We start from the raw sequence: 17,141 nt of genomic DNA on the forward strand, positions 1-17,141 counted from the left end.
TTATTTCTCATATGGGGATTTTAGAACTCACTAAAGTGAGCTTGGTAAGAGTTGTCATCGGTACCCAATGAAGTTCTGGTAAGCCAACCGTAAGTAGGGGCAGGAAAGAGGCTCTGGCCAGGGCAGCCCACCAGCTGAGACAGACAGCAGTCAGGGCATGGCTTGCAGCCTGAGCAGAGTGGATACATAAGGTCAGGTCCTATGCAACTTGAGGAACAAGACTGGTCCACCCTGCTGCCAGGAGGGGGTTGCACCAGGGACAGTGGTGGCAGCTGAGAGGGCACATGGGACAGTGCTCAAGCTGCAGGCCTGCCCGGCTGCCAGCACAGAGCCTGAGAATCAGTGGTAATGTCTGAAGAAACTCTCACTTGTTCATCACCACGGGCATTCTTGTGCCTGCATCAGAAAGACGGTGCACAAGCTGCTTGGCTCCTTTGCCAAGGACTTGGCAGCCCAATGAAAAAAGCTGGCTCTTTCCGGACCCAGCCCTGTATCTGACTCACAGGACTTCAAGAGGAGCCAAGGTGGAAAGCACCCCAGGGGTTCAACTCGGGGGAACCATACTTTCAGTGCTACCCTCAAAACATGACAGCGCCCAGGAGCTGCCCCCATAACTGAGAGCACTGTCAAAGAGGGCAGAAAGCTGGAGCCAGGGACTAGAGGACTCGTCACTGGGAGCAGAGTCACCAGTTTCTCCCCCACACCAGGAGTCTTCTTATGACCATGGGCCAGGCCTCCTCATGGTCACCTGTCCTACCTGTCCCTATCCCATATCAGTGAACAGCAATCAATCCCTAGAGAATCCTGGCCCCCCCTCTCCCTGCCAAAGCCTGGAAATGGCCATACCAATGCCTTCTGAAACAGGCAAGACTCCCCTGGGGAGAAGAGCAAGAACAGGAAGTCAGCCTGGACAAGTCTCCTGCTTTGAAGAACCAGAAATCCCAGAAGTCCTTTACAAAACCTAAAAAACCAAGGCTGCCCTCTGGGGGCAGCAGAAGGTGCCAGCTGCCCTCTAGTGGTGGCGGGAAAGCAACGTGAAGGGAGCACAAGCTGGCTAAATGTTTGCCCAATGGCAAGTGGCCTCAGACAACAAACAGGCTAGGAGTCTGTAAAACTTGGAGGAGACCCAATCTGACCCCAACACACCAGGTCCAAACTGCTTGAACAGAGGAGATACAGCAGTGGCACACCGGGTGCCTGAGGCAGAGAACAGATTTCAAGCATTCCCAAATCACAGAAAGAAAAAGTCCCATATAGCCAGTTGGCATGGAAGGTGCGAGAAGGAAGGAGCCTTTGTCTTTGGGGCATACTTTACCTGTGATCAGCTACTCAAGAAAAAGACAATGAAAACTTCAGCCTCCACTCAAGGAGAAAAGTTTAAAAGTGATTCAAAAAGCACTAGAAAAACAAAAGCATGGTCTTGATTTTATTTACCTACTATGTTCAGCCAGGGAGGCTGCAACCTGTGAAAGCAGATAGGGCAAGCTGAAAAAGATTTCCCCTGAAGTCACAATGCAGCCACACCCTGTATGACCCACCCTTCACCCCAGGAAGAGAAGGAAGAAGAGGCTGGCCATGCTGCTCACAGACTGAGTTCTAAAGCACTGGGGCAGTCTGATGCTTCCAGCTGTGGCAATCTTCCCAAAGGGATGGCTTTGCAAGTAGCACTGCGACCCGGTGTTCACAAAGCAGGTAGGTTTCATCTCAGAAGTGACAGCAATCCCCAGTTCTGTCCTTGAGCCAGCTCTGCAGGAAAGCACACCTGCTCAGCTTATGGGGTGGAGAAGCATAACCAGGAACACAGGTCAAGTTACGGAAAATTCACTTACAAAGACTTTAAGGGAGAAAATCCTGAGAAACACAGTTCTGCTGGGAAGCGTAAACACTGAGCACACCACCCTATCATGTTCCAGGGAGGCAGAATTCTTGAATAGGAGGGGCAGCAGTCTCTGGCAAAGCCATAATCCCACCAACTTCCCTGCACAGAAACCACCCTCACCAGCAGTGCCAGCAGCAGGAGCGGTTTGAATCCCACAGTTTTCACCCCGTCAGCACCAGAGGGTTCTCACCATGCCAATGGTCAACATCAGGAAATCTACTGGCCAGAAAACTGCCCTGCTGGTGGCCAAGTACATTAAAGATCAGAAGACTGGACCAAAGTTAAACTGAGAGCCCGCCCTGCACTGACATGCCAACAAAAACGAAATTCCTTCTCCTGACCCCAGCTGGGCTCTGACCCCTGCAGTTCTCCAAGGGCGCTGACTGTCCTCCCACCTTACATAGACACTCACTGTTAAATATCTGCTTTGTAGACAGTGACATGATTTACCTAAATAAATATCTCTGGGTTGCACTGGCTGAACCAAGAAATTACCAAAACATTATACATGAGAATTTTGTAAATCTCAGACTAAAGAAAGACTTCTTAGACGGTTACCCACAGTCCTGGGGTTTACTAGCATATTTATTTAGCATATTTAGGTTTTGGGCATATTTATTCGAAGCCTGTAAATTTTATCTTAATTTTTTCTCTTGAGAAGAATCTCTTATGTAGCGCTGGCTCTCCTGGAATTCACTATGTAGACCAGGCTGTCCTCAAACTCACAGGGATCCGCCAGCTTCTCATTCCCAGGTGCTAGGATTAAAGGTGTGAGCCACCACACCCAGCTTTATCTTATTTTTTTTTTACATCTTCATGAACTATATTTGTATTCAATGCTTTTTCAAAAATTCATTTTTATTAACATTAATTAATTGTACTTAAATAATGGATTTTCAAATGACCCTATATTTGTGTATATAATGTACTTTGATCACAGTCACTTTCTAATTACTGTCACTGGTACCCCTCTCCCCCTCCCCCTCGCCCCCTCCCATGGTCCTGCTCCTAGTCCCTCCTAATTTTACTTCTTAGTTAGGGTTTCTATCACTGTGATGAAACACCATGATCAACGAAATCTGAGGAGGAAAGGGTTTATTTGGCCTACACTTCCACAGCACTGTCAGGACAGGAACTCAAACAGGGTTAGTAACCTAGAGGCAGGAGCTGATGCAGAGGCCATGGAGGGGTGCTGCTTACTGGCTTGCTCCCCAAGGCTTGTTCAGCCTACTTTCTTATAGAACTAGGACCACGAGCCCAGGGATTGGCACCACCCACCATGGGCTGGGCCCTCCTCATCAATCAATTAAGAATCAATCAATCAATTACAGCCTTACAGCTGGACCTTATGGAGGCATCTTCTCAGCTGATGTTCCCTCCTCCCCAATGACTCTAGCTTGTATAAAGCTAACATAAAACTAGTCAAGACAGTATCTTCTTTTAAAAAGAAATCTAGACTCTGCCCATGAGAAGCATACGGCATTGCCTGACATCTGTCAAGCACTGTGATGGTTTCGCCCATTTTCCTGCATCATTTTGTTCCTTTGTGTATTTATGCCAGATTTCTTTGATAAATTTGAGCATATAAAGACAATAGGAGAAGCTAGAAAGATGGCTTTCTAGTGGTTAAGAGGGTCTGCTCTTCCAAAAGACCCAGGTTCAAGTCCCAGCACCCACAGGGCAGCTCACAACTGTCTGTAACTCCAGTTTCAGAGGATCTGAAATCCTCACACCAATTCACACAAAATAAAATTAAATAAATAATTTTTTTTAAACAAAAGACAACAGTAAACAGGAAAAAACTAGAAAGCATAGTTCACTGTAAAGAAAACAAGCCAGGCATGGTAGCACACACCTGCAATCCCATCACTTGAGATGCAGTTTCAGGAGAACTACACAGAGCATTGAAGGCTAGTGGGTTATGTAGTTGTTGTCTCCTGGGAGAAAAAAAAAAACAACAAAAAAGAGAATTCTCCAAACCCCTCCTCTTTTCCATAATGCTTTTGCTCTCTCTGCCTGCCTTTGAGTCTCTGCTAAAGGCAATTGTTGTTGAACTCTCTTGTAAGCCCTGGAAAATATTGTCTTGTCTTGTTCTCACTTGGCTGCTTTCCACTTAATTCCATGACCCAGCAAGCCCGGAAGACTAAGAGTTAAAGATAATTCTCTGGAGTTCAAGGCCAGCCTCTGGACATAGGCTCAAGGCACAGACACACACGGTCTCTGAAATAGCAGTTTCTCTTCTGGTTTATCCTTAAGGTATACCTGTATTGTGTGTGTGTACGTGAATTTTCTACTGCACAAAAAGTAACCACAGCCTTTGAAGCCACCTTTTCCAAGGGCATTTACCCAAGTATGTGTCTATATATTTTCTGCTGTACAAAACATGGCCATGGGCTGGGCATGGTGCCACATGCCTTTAGTCCCAGTGCTCAGGAAGGCAGATGGATTTCTGTGAGTTCGAGGCCAGCCTGGTCTACAGAGTGAGTTTCAGGCTGTTACACAGAGAAAACATGGCTCAGAAAAATTGATAAATGACTAAATTAATAAATGACCATGGCCCTTGAAGCCACCTTTTCCAAGGGCATTTATCACTCCAAAGAGTCTTGGCCAGGCACCATGGTGTACCTTTTTTAATCTCAGCTTCAGGAGGCAGAGTTTGGCAAGTCTCTCAAGAGCAGTCAGAGCTACATGGTGAGACCCTGTCTCAAAAAATAAAAAATAAAAATCTAAGACACTGAGTAGTGATGGCAACTTCACTACTAAGTGTTGCAGTCACAAAAGCTGAATGTAGGACCCAGCAAGTCAGGAGACCTAAAGACACCAAGGGCTCTGTCCTAGAAATAAATAAAAGATGTCAAGGTGCTTCTGCCCTGCTTCCTGTCCCAGCTTTGTTGCTTGGAGTGTTTTGAAGACATAAGCTAGGCTGACATCAGACTCATGAGCTTCCCATCCCAGCCTCCTGAATGCTTCAATTAAAGGTTTGTGCCCCACCTGGTCACTTTTTTTATTCTATACAGGGCTGTCCTGGAACTCACTCTGTAGACCAGGCTGAGAAATTTGAGAATTGAGAAATTTGCCTGCCTCTGACTCCTGTAAAGGAGTCACACACTTCCTCCAGCAAGGCCACACCCACTCCAAGGCCACACCTTCAAGTTCCCGCAAGTAGTGCCACTCAGTAATGACCAAGCATTCAAATATATGAGCCTATGGGGGCTATTTCTATTCAAACCATCACAGGTGGTAAGTCTATGGCCATCTTGCCTATGAATATGGCAGCTGACAGGCAGGCATGGCATGCTGGCGCAATAACTAAGCACTTAACATCCAGATCCAAAAGTTGGAGGTAAACAAAGAGACTGGGCCTGCCATGGCCTTTCTGAAACCTCAAAACCCTCCTCCAGTGACACACCTTTTCCAACATGGCCACACCTCCTAATCCCTCCCTAAACAGTTCCAACTAAGTTCCAAGTATTCAAATATATGAGCTTATGGGGGCTATCCTCATTCAAACCACCACAGCTACCACACCAGGTAGGCAAGATTGTTTTCACTGTACAAAACATTAGCAACCCTGAAGGGACAGATTGAGGAAGTCTTTCTAAAAACTTTGTGTTTGTAAAAGAGCCCTTAAGAGGCTGGGGAGAGTGGTCTCCCCAGCACTCGGGAGACAGACACAGACAGAGCCACATTAAAGGTGGCCCTTCCCACCTCAACGATCCACATTCGAAGTGGGTCTTACTCCTTCAAATGATTTCATTAAGAAAAAGATATCCCTCACAGATGTGCCCAGTCGTCTGGGTTTTAGTAAATTCCAGATGTAGTCAAGTTGACAAGAGATCTGTCCAAGAAGAGCCGTGACAACAGCAATAGAAAAGTAACTAAGGCAGAAAGACATTGCCTGTTTTTCCAACACTTGGGAGTTCAATCAAAGTCGTTTTCAGCAACAGTTGAGTTTGAAGTCAACATGGATTACAAGTGACACTGTCTCACAACAACAAGGACAATGAAAAACAAGAATACTTTCCTGAAGTATTGAGGGGACAGAAAGGAGGATGATGGGACACTTGCAGTAAGAGCACAGTGGGCCCTTGTCTTGCAAACAAACAGAAACCAACTAGACAGCCAACTATCCCATGATCCTGCTATACCAGTCCTGGGGAAAGACCTGTAAGAATCTGAGCCAGCACACAGGAAGATGCCTGCATGTCCATGAGACACTGTTTACCACAGACAGGTTATAGAATCAGTCCAGTCACCCACAGTGGGAAATGGACAGAGCAGATGCCAATGTACTGTTGTTAGGGCATAAAGGAAGACCTGAGGGACTTGTTTGAAATGACAGATCCATTCTACATCTTTCTGTTAGGGTTGCTATATGGATGTATGCATTTGTCAGAACTCATGGTGGTATAGACCCAGGAGAACAAATGTTACTACATGTTAATGTGTTATGAGTAAAGATTAAGAACAAAATTACATTGTTTACAGAAAAATGGGCAAAACCAAAAATTATTGTGATAAACAAAATTTCAAAACTAGAAAGACAAATGCTACATGTTTTTTTCCAATGTGAAGAATCTAGATTTTGCAGAGTAAGGAAGTACATTCCTGTTATTCCAGCACTCAAAATACTAAAGTGGGAGGAGTATGGAAAGTTCAAGTACAGCATCAGCTACAGAGTAAGTGCCAGGCTGGTTAGAGCTCTTCAGCAAGACCATGGCTCAATAAATAAGTAAGAGACAATTTAGGGAGAGCAAGGGACCTGGCAGGAGGGAGACAAGGAATGAGACAGAGGGTTATAAAGATGAACATGTATTTAAAGTCCATTGTATTCATGGATGAAAATATCATAATAAAGTCCACTATCTTGTACAGTTAACATATGTTAAAAAAAAGACTTTCAAAGTAAGTAATAAAATAAGGGGACACAGAATGAAGAAATTATTCTCTTCTGTGTAAGGAAATATAAAAACACATATACTATTATGACATGTAAACGAATAAGATGTTACTGATGGCTGTTTCTTCTACAGCATTCTATAGCTGTTCCCTCCGTACTGGAGCGTTCTCTCCAGGAGGGGGTTTGTGCTCATGAGACTCAGGAGGTCAACAAACTCCACAAGTCTGGGAAAAGCTGAAACTTGCCAGATTCACTAGGGTCCCTTTTCAGAGCGACAGCTGCACAAAACTGCTGGGGCAGGAGAGTGAGCAGTGCAGCTGCTAGGAGCTCCTCTGACCTGTCATTTGCAGGAAAATGAATGGAGCTGAAGCTCTTCGTGTTAAACAAAGTATGCCAGAACTGTAAAAACAGTATCGAGTGTTCTCTGTGGTGTGCAGCGAACTGCCTCCAAGCTGTGTGGCGAGCTCCGGGTGCCTGGCTTTCAGGATTTCTGTGTTGGAGTGGGCTTTGCACTGATGCAGCTGGTTTGGGCTCATCTCTGATCTTGGAACCCCTCACTCATACTCCTGTAGTGACCACAAGAAAAACTTGTTGGTTCACCAAGTTGGGCTTTGGCACCCTCATTACTTTAGTCTGCAGTGGATTTCCTTTCTGGGGTGAATAAAGTGTGTGTGTGTGTGTATGTGTGTTGCATTGTATCTCCCTGTAACATAAAGAAACTGTGCAAGAGCCAAATGTAGAAAAGGTGGCATTGACTTTTTATTATACATTTTTCTGTTTGTTTTTGAAACAAGATTTCTTACTATGTTATCCAAGCTGCCTTGGAACTTGCTATGTAGACCAGGCTGCCCGCAAACTTGCAATAATTCTCTTGTTCTATCCCTTGAGTGAAGATATTTCAGACATGCAGATGTGTGGCTACACATTCTACAAACAAGCTATTGTTTGGTCCTGCTAGCTTTGAACTCTCAGGGATCCTTCTACCTCGGCCAAGGAACACCAGGTTTTAAAAAGTGGCTCCTGCACTGAGCCTGTTTGCACTTTTGTGTCTCTCTGAAAATCAAACCGTAGCCGGGTGCAGTGGCACACACCTGTAATCCCAGAGCTTAGGGAGGCAGAGGCAGGCAGATCTCTGTGTGTTCAAAGCCAGTTTGGTCTACAAAGCGAGTCCAGGAGAGTCAGGGATATACAGAGAAACCCTGCCTTAAAAAATAATAAATAAAATTAAAATTAAACTGTATCGAGGCTGCAGAAACGGTTCAACGTAAGGATAGCTGCTGCTCTTCCAGACAACCTGAGTTCAGTTCCCAGCACCCACAGCAGTCCTCTCCCACCTGCCTGGTGCGCACACACGGTGTACACCCACTCACATACACACACTCACATACATTCTCACACACTCACTGACACATAAAAATAAACATTTGTTTAAAAATCTACTATATTAAACCTAACATTTGTATACAACAAAATGCATCTGGTTGAAGAGGACAGAGAGGGCTGGAGTGATGGCTAGGAGTCAAGAGCACTTGTTCTTGCAGAGGACCTGGTTTCAGATCGCAGCACCCATGTCAGGATGCCTGCCTGCATCCCCAGTGAGACAGCATCTGTCTTAGTAAGGGTTTTATGGCTGTGAAAAGACACCATGACCCCAGAAACTCTTATAAAGGAAATCACACTGTCATCATGGTGGGAAGCATGGCAGTGTGCAGGCAGACATGGTGCTGGAGAAGGAGCGGAGAGTTCTGCACCTGGATCCATGGTCAGAGTGCACCATGGGGCCAGCCTGGAGCATTTGAAACCTCAAAGCGCACCCTCTCAGTGACACACTTCCTCCAATAAGGCCACAACGCCTAATGCCACTCCCCAAGCATTCAAATCTGAGCATCTATGGGGCCATCCTTATTCAAACCACATTATCTGCCACCCTCTCTGGCCTCCAGGAGCACCGGCTTCCACTCAGAGTCACACATACACATAAAATGGGTTAGGAGACCAGATCAAAAACTTTTAAGAAACATACACACAGGCAATCAATACTTTCCTGAAAGTCAGAACCTTCCTAAAGATATCCCTTCTGCCTGGATGGTTATAGCAGATTCCTCATGGGTTTCAGGCCTGTCCTGGTTGCCTGTTAGCAGCCTTAAGCTGCCTTAAGTACCTTGTCACACTGGCTTCTAAGCAGCAGCTCATAGCATAGCAGCTTGCTTTGTCAGTCAGCAAGCGTTTCTTCAATTTGGAGGCTTTGGGAGTTTTACAATCTACAGGAACACATTTGACCATACATTCTCCATATACTTTTCTCCTCCCCAAGTTTACCCTTGAATATTAATTGCATTTATCCAGGATGTGTCCTTCATTCTTTTTCTTTGGTCTTTTCTCTGTGTGCTTCAGTTTAGATCATTTCTGGTGTGAGTTCTTCAGCTCACTAATCTACTTCTTATGCCATCCAGTGAATTTGACATTTAGGAGCAGTACTGTTTTTTTTTTTTTTTTTAACTCTTAAAGTTTCATTTTACTCTTTGTTTCTTTGTTTTCAAGATAGGGTCTCACTATGTAAACCAAGCTTGCCTTGAACTCAGATCAGAATACCTCTTCCCAGTGAATGCTGCGATTAGCCAGGTGGTGATGATGCATTCCTTTAATCCCACCACTCAGGAGGGAGGCAGTGACAGGCAAATCTCTGAGTTCAAGACCAGCCTGGTCTACAGAATGAGTCCCAGGACAGCCAGGGATACACAGAGAAATCTTGTCTCAAAACACACACTTACACACAGACACACACACACATACACTCCTACTTTCCATTTTATTCTTATTGTACCTTGTGCCTTTCTCCTTTTGTGGTCATGTTTTCCTTCTAATCCTTAAGTATATTATGACAGGGTATTTATGTGAACATCTTTCCTGTGTGTTTGACTGTGTACCGTGTATGTGACTGGTGCCTGTGGAAGCCAGAAGAAGGCATCAGATCCTCCAGAGCAGGAGTTACCGACAGTTAAGAGCCACCATGTGGGTGCTGGGAACAGAGCAGCAAGTGCTCTTAGTTGCTGAGCCAGGTTTCTTATTGCCACACAATTTTTCATCACATGCCAGACATTGAAGATATCAAGACATTTTTCTTTTGTTTTCTATCTTTTAAAAATTATTAAAAATTTGGGGGGAGGAGTAGAGGTGAAGTCAGAGGGAATTCCAGGGAAGTTGGCTTTCTCCCTCTACCATGCAAGTCCTGGGGACAGAACTCAGGCTGTCAAGCTCAGTGGCAAGCACCTCCCCCACCCCTGCCTTCTGTGGAGCTTCTGTCTTTTGACATAAGGTCTACACTGACCCAAAACTTGCTACGCTGTCCAGGTTGGCCTTGCCTTGGCAATTTTCCTGACCCAGTTTAGCAGGTGCTGGGATTACAGGCGACCAGCACAGCTGAGGCTGTTTTATGGCACTCTTTGAGACTTTTATTTTGGCAGACAGGGTGGCTATTTCCAGGGCAGTTTGATCCTACCTAGGCTTGGTGGGAGCTTCCTTGGAAAGGGTATTTGAACGAGGCTTTGCTTTGGGGGCTAGTTTTGCGTATCTCTCTGGAGTTGTTCTGAGATCTCTGTTCCTAAGATTCCTTCACACAGGTTTGGCCAGAACCCAGCATCACCCAAGGCTGAGAGCACCAGTGGGTGTTCACAATTTCCTGGCAATGTTAGTCTGCCGACGGGTGCCTTAGTATTCAACCCAAACTTAAAAACTATGGGATTGTTTTCAGCATAGCTCTCTCTTCTCTATGACTCTTCAGTCCCCAAATTCCAACAATAAGTGCTCCAAACTCCAATCTGCCTCAGCAGACCTGCCACGCTCTTAGGTTCTCCTTCCTGTGCCAGAATCCAGACACTGCTCCCAAGCAGAAAATCCCTCACCACCACACTGTCTAAACTCAGTGATAAAGTGTTGCATATTTAGTTCCGTTTTCTTTGTCGTACCTGTGTATGTGTGTACACTTACATGCATGCTAGAGAATTACATCAGATATCTTCCCCAATTTTTTCTGCACTTAGTTTTTTTTTTTATTTGCTTATTTTTATTATTTTATTTGTATTGGTATTTTGGCTGTGTGTATGTCTGTGTGAGGGCGTCAGATCCCCTGAAACCGGAGTTACAGTTAGTTGTGAGCTGCCATGTAGGTGCTGGGAATTGAACCCCAGGTCCTCTGGAAGAGCAGCCAATGCTCTTAACTGATGCACCATCTCTCCAGCCCCCATGCACTTAGGGTTTTTGTGTTTTAATACAGGTCTCTCACTAAATCTGGCATCTGCCAATTTGGCTAGAAGAACTAACCAACAAGGCTTCAGGAATCCCGTCTCTCCTGCCCATCTCTGGGATTTACAGGCACCTATCACCACACACACACCCTTTTTATATGGGTAGTAGGGATCAAACTTAGGTCCCTCTAGCAAGACAGGTATTATGAGACCAGCTATCAAAAGTGAAAGGCTCAAAAGTGGTAAGGTCTCACTTCGTAGCCCTGGCTGACCTGGAACTTTCTATGTAGACCAGGCTGGCCTTGCATTCACAGAGATTTGCCTGCCTCTGCCTCCCAGGTGCTAAGATTACAGGTGTGTGCCGCTATCCAAACCAGTTCTTAAAAGTCCTTTTTAGATATATGGGTGGGGCTGGAGATGAGGCTCAGAAGTTATGAACGCTTGCAGCTCTTCCAGAGGACCTGAGCTACTAGCAACCTGGTTGAGCAACTAGGAATTACCTATAAGCCCAGCTCTGGGGGTTCCTATGCCTGTGACCTTTGCAGGCATGTACACATACATGGCAGCACACATACATATAGATAAAAATAAAATCAGGGCTGGAGATATGGCTCCATGGCTATGAGCATGCACTGCTCTTGCAGAGTTCAGTTCCTACCACCCACGACTGCCTTACATCCGATCCAGTGGATCTTAGGACTCCATGAGCACCTGCACCACATGATACTCACACATATTCATACACACAATGAAAAATAGAATCTACCTTAAAAACAAAACCTAGGGGGCTGAAAAGATGGCTTAGAAGTTAAGAACACTGGCTGCTCTTCCAAAGGTCCTGAGTTCAGTTCCCAGCAACCACATAGTGGCTCACAACCATCTATAGTGAGATCTGGTGCCCTCTTCTGGTTCTCAGGGACATGTTCAGGCAGAATGCTGTATAAATAATAAATAAATAAATCTTTTTTAAAAATCTTAAAAAAAAAAAGATATATTTGGGTGGTGAGATTTCTATTTCTTGGTAGTTAAAAGGAAAACTTAACCAGGCATGGTAGTTCTGGCAGTAATTCCAGTATGTGGGAGGCAGAGGCAGGAGGATCATAGCAAGTTAGAGAATATAGTCTACACAGTGAGTTTGGTGTAAAAACCCTATATCAACCCTCCCCCGAAATAAGTATTTGTGCAAATGAAAACCAGTAAGGATGTTTTAATTCAAAACCTGGACATTCCCGGTGGTGGTAATATGTCTCCATGGTTAGGGCAGGATGTTGGCAAAGTGTTCCAGCTTGTCTGAGAAGTCTCCCTGTCTCGGTAAAAGCTGAAGCCCAAGAATACGGTTCAGCAACACCATTTCATTTTATGTTCTGGGTTTTTGTTTTGTTTTCAGACACAGCCTAGCTATTTAGCCCAAGCTAGCCGAGAACTTTTTATATAGCCCAAGCTACCCTTGAACTCTCAGCCTCCTGCCTCTGCATCCATTGTGCTGGGACTGCAACAATGTGCAGCTTTTAAAGCCACAGCAATTTGAACGTTGCCCACAGGCTGAAGCAGTGGTCAGTGGAGAAGCAGTTAATCTTCCATGTATAAGAAGAAAGCAGAGCGTAAGACATGAGTTACTTAAAATTCAGCCTAGCTTCTGGTGATTTAGAACTTGTTTAATTAGTATTTAGAACTGAACATTGTTTATAGCTATTGGTATTTCAATAGATGTTTAAATGTTTTGAAGATTTGAAGTTTAATAAGCCTCAGTTGTTTGAAAGAAAACACTGAGGTAATTAAATTTTCAATTACTTGGGTTTTTTGTAGGGATCCAGACAATTAATAAAAGCTAAGGCATTTAACACTCATTTTAAAAGTTAGTCAACTGCTTCATCAATTAGGTAAACATATACTAAATAATTTTTTAATACAAAAAGCTCACCCTAGGCAAAGCTGAAACCTCTTTTAAAAGCACATGAGAAAAAAGTATATAGTTCTTACTAGTGGAAAAGATCCTCTCCAACCAGCTGAGACTGGTTGAAAGAAAGGAAGACTGGCTGTGTCCCAGTTATCTTCAGTGTATCTGTGAGTGTGTGGATCAGGCTTTCCAAAAAAAACATTCCTGGACATTAATCCAGTCATCATTAGTTTCTGATTGTGTGTACACATTTAAAACACAAAAGCCATTGCTCTTTACAACCTGCCTGGTCTCCAAGCATTTTAGAAGTTCTTCTATTCAAGTTGAAAAAAATGGTAGCAGTATACACATTGGGTACAATCTTTTCTTTTGCTTTTTTGAGACAAGGTCCCGTTCAGGTATCTCAGGCTGGCAAACTCACCAGGCAGCTAAAGATGACCCTGAATGAAACCCTATCCTCTGACACCTGCCTCCTAAGATTACAAACACTGACCGTCATGCCCAGTTATGCTGTGCTGGGGATGGAACTCAGGGTTTCCTGCACGCTATGAAGACCCTCTACCAGGTGAGCTACATTCCCAGCCCGTGGACATAGTCTGCTTGTAATTAAACACTAAATTTAAAATACTGGAAGAGAAAATCTGCCACCCAAAGTCACCAATAGCATCAGTAGTTCATAAACTCTTGATACAAATCTGTATTTATCAGGGTTCTTCCAGAGAGACAAAACCTGTAAGAGACACTATATATGTGCAAGTATGTATGCACACACAGACACACGCACTGCAGAATGAGGCATCCTTAGGTGTCCTGGGGTGCATGGGTGTCAGATGGCAGAAGCTCGAATAGCTTGTGTAAATATAACTATTTGTACATAACCTATACCTAAAGTCATCTCTAGACTACTTTATCCATTATAAATCCCTCCTAAAGGAGGGGAGAGAAAGGAGTGAAGAGAAGGAGGAGAAAAGAGAAAATTATCTTGAAATATGTTACTTTTTTTTTTTTTTTCAGAACTGAGAGCGTGAATTCCCTTGATCTAAATATCCTCTGACAAATCTGAGACCACACTGGGCCACAGGAGACACTTGGAAACATTTTGGAAGTCCTAACACAGTATACGAATTAGGTGATCACAATTCCTGTGGATAGCTAGTTCTCTTTATAACAAATTCACCTGTCCCTCCTCAGAACCTCTAATCAGCACAGCTAAACATTGCTTTAGCGCCATCTAGGGCCTAAAACAGAGCAAACAAACAAAAAAAGACTTAGATCTTGGTCTTTAAGCTTCAGAGAATTCGTTTTTGCGAATATGCTACATACAGACAACAAATAATAAATTACAGTTGGATAGTGGATTTTAATGTACAGACTCTACAGAGCTTGGAGATATTTTTGACCAGAAAGAATGTATCTGTGGCTGAGGGAGACAATGCAGAGTGGTGAGGAAGAGCCCTGGCGAAGGCGGTTTTCTGTCTCATCGTAGTGTTTCATAGATCCTGTCAAAGTTTGGGTTTCTTTTTCCAAGTATAATGGAAAGCTATTAAAAGGATCCCGGCCAAAAAGAGTAACATTCAATGAGGACTGGAGACAGGCAAACGCAACAGAGAGTAGCTAAAGGGCTACTGGATAGGGCAGGTGAGGGCTCGCTGGGCATTAGGATGGGACAGTAACTCTACCAAAGATAAGTCACAGAAGTAAAGCGATGAATGTGTGTTGATGCTTTTCTTCTGTAAGGAACCGTGGGTGAGTGGGAATTCTGATTTGAATAAATGGGTGTATACTGATACATGGTCTCAGAGTCAGGAAGGTGAAAAAGGTATAGGTGTTGACAGGAAGGTTGAAAGTTAGGTACTCAACGTTAAGACAAAGATACTGAAGTTGTCCCACAGGCTGTGGCAAGTAACCAGCAACCATTGTCTTCTCCATACAGCTGAGCAGGGTGAGTTAGAAGCAGTTTGGAGCTTTCCCACATGTCGATACAATAGAAATCATGCAGGTGTGAGACCATTTAGGACCGGGCTTTAAATCCCTAGCGTGTATTTGCAATGCCCGTTTCACAAGCCCGGCCCACTTTGTTTCAGCAGGTCCTGCTGGAGCCCGAGAATCTGTTCTACCACAAGGTCCCAGCCAAATGCACCAAAAATGTAAGACCTGGGGGTCTCACAGTTCAGGAGTTCAAGATCACGCCCTTCCCAGAAACTCCCCCAAACCAAGACTCGTTGCAAAAGCAATAGGTTTATTAACCATTGTGCAATGGGGTCACCCCTGCTGGTCAGCAAAGAGTGGCACCGGGAGACAAAAGCCTTTAGGTTTTTAAAAGAAAAATTGCAGGAAATTTGAAGTTGCAGTTTTGGCAATTTAGGATTGGATGAGGAAATTATAAAGTAAGATAGTTAGTCTTAGGTGCTCAAGCTTGGCCAGTCCTGCCAAGTGTGGATGCAGCTGCAATTTAAGGTGGGGGTGGTTAGCTCATCCTTGAAGCTTAGGGCTGCGGGCTCTTGGCTGGAGGTCAAAAGCTACTCAGAAGAAGTCTGGGTTCGTTGCTAAGAAACACTATCTCAAAGACAAGGGTCTGGTCCTTCTTTTTGCTGAGTGAAGGTCATTGCTTGCTTGCCTTTTTTTTTTTTTTTTTTTTTTATATATATATCTGTCCTCACAGATAGGGTCACATTTTTTCATTCTCTGGAAGGGTACTAAGAGGCTTTAGCTTAACCTGAACCTAAAGCTCAAAACTATAGGCTTTAGCAGACATACAGGTTACAAAGTTAGTCTAACCCTTTCAGCAGCACTTCTGACTCTGGTGCAGGTAGCTCTGGCTCCGAGTGGAGTGGGCCTAAACCAAGGCCTGCGTGAGGAAGTAGCAATAGCAAGGGTAGCCAGCTCTTTCCAGAACTTACAGAGCGATGGCTCCTGGTTAAAAACACTGGCTGCTCTTCCGCAGGATCAGAGTTCAATTTCCAGCACCCACACATCAGCTCACAACTGTCAGTAATTTCAGACCCTGGGGCTCCAATGCCTTCTTCTGGCCTCATGGGCACAGGCATACATACAGATAAGGCACTCATATACACAAAACACGTTCTTCAAAAGGTAAAAGACACCAGGGCCAGTGATTCATAATCTTCGCTATACCATGTAGTCATCACCTGTGGAGCTTTAAAGTAAATTATCAATAAAAAGATCCCATCCGGAATCCCTGAGTAGATGCCAGATGTCCGTCTTTAGCTTTCATTTCATTCATCTTTCCCGGCACCCGGCACCCCCGAGTACCCGCAGTATTGTTTTCATGCCGGGTGCCTGCAATACGGTAAGCTGTCAATTCATGTTCACTGCAGTGGAAATACTGCTGGCAGTAGCTGACAACCCAGACCGCAGGGTTCCGCGGGGCGTATTGTAAATTCACGGAACTCTCGAGTGAAAGGGTCACAATCAGTTCTCTTATTTCAAATGGGGATCCTGCAGGGGGAGGGCTCATCTAATCCCTATGAACTCTAGCCTTAGTAATGACAGCTGAGGACCCAAATCTAGAATTCTACCTTCAAGTCAGAGCTTTTCTTTCTTTTCCTTCCTTCCTTCCTCTCTCCCTCCCTTCCTTCCTTCTCTTTCCTTCCTTCCTCCTTCCTTTTATTCTTTCCTTCCTTTCTTTTTTGTTTCTTTTTAGTTTTTGTTTTTCTATTTTTCTTTGTTTTGAGACAGGATTTCACATGTATCCTCCCTGGCTAGCCTGGCACTTGCTATGTAGACCAGGCTGGTTTCGAACTCATAGAGACCAGCCTTTTTCTGCACCCCCAGGTGCTGGCTTTAATGCCCAGATCAACAATTTCATTTTGCACACTTCAAACTCACATCAAGAAGCAGCCTAATCTGACCCTTAAAATCCAATTTCCTTAAGTCATAAATCGACCTGCAGGTCTGTTTGGAAAACTCCAATGTCATCCTCAACCCCTCCACGATTGGCCCCCAAGGGATTACCACTTCAAAGGCAGCCTCTTCTACGAAGGGAGGGCCTGGCGCCTGAACCACTTGGGCGGCCGCCTCTGTTGCCATAGCAACTGAGACTCGCGACTCAGCCTGTTGCAACACGAGTTCCTGGTACAATCCTGGGCTTTGCTTGTTTGGGATAACTGTCCTTACCGCCTCCCGCGCCTGGTGCGTGAGTTTCAGAGTCTGGTAAGAGAGCTCCATTAGACACTGAGCCAAGACCCACGAGAAGCGAAG

General features: G+C 44.6%; 1 protein-coding gene across 2 annotated transcripts in view; it reads right to left on the bottom strand.

Moving 5' to 3' along the window:
* The window catches only part of Katnal2 (katanin catalytic subunit A1 like 2), a 72,567-nt gene extending 55,426 nt beyond the window's left edge, over positions 1–17,141 (bottom strand). For both annotated transcript variants that reach the window (XM_055622676.1, XM_055622675.1), the window contains exon 1: positions 17,058–17,141. In XM_055622676.1, the coding sequence (XP_055478651.1) occupies positions 17,058–17,108 (51 nt within the window). In that variant the 5' untranslated portion in view covers positions 17,109–17,141. The remainder of the gene's footprint in view (positions 1–17,057) is intronic.

This window comes from Psammomys obesus, unplaced genomic scaffold, assembly GCF_907164565.1.
Source record: "Psammomys obesus unplaced genomic scaffold, mPsaObe1.curated_primary_1811, whole genome shotgun sequence".
Taxonomy (NCBI): Eukaryota; Metazoa; Chordata; class Mammalia; order Rodentia; family Muridae; genus Psammomys; species Psammomys obesus.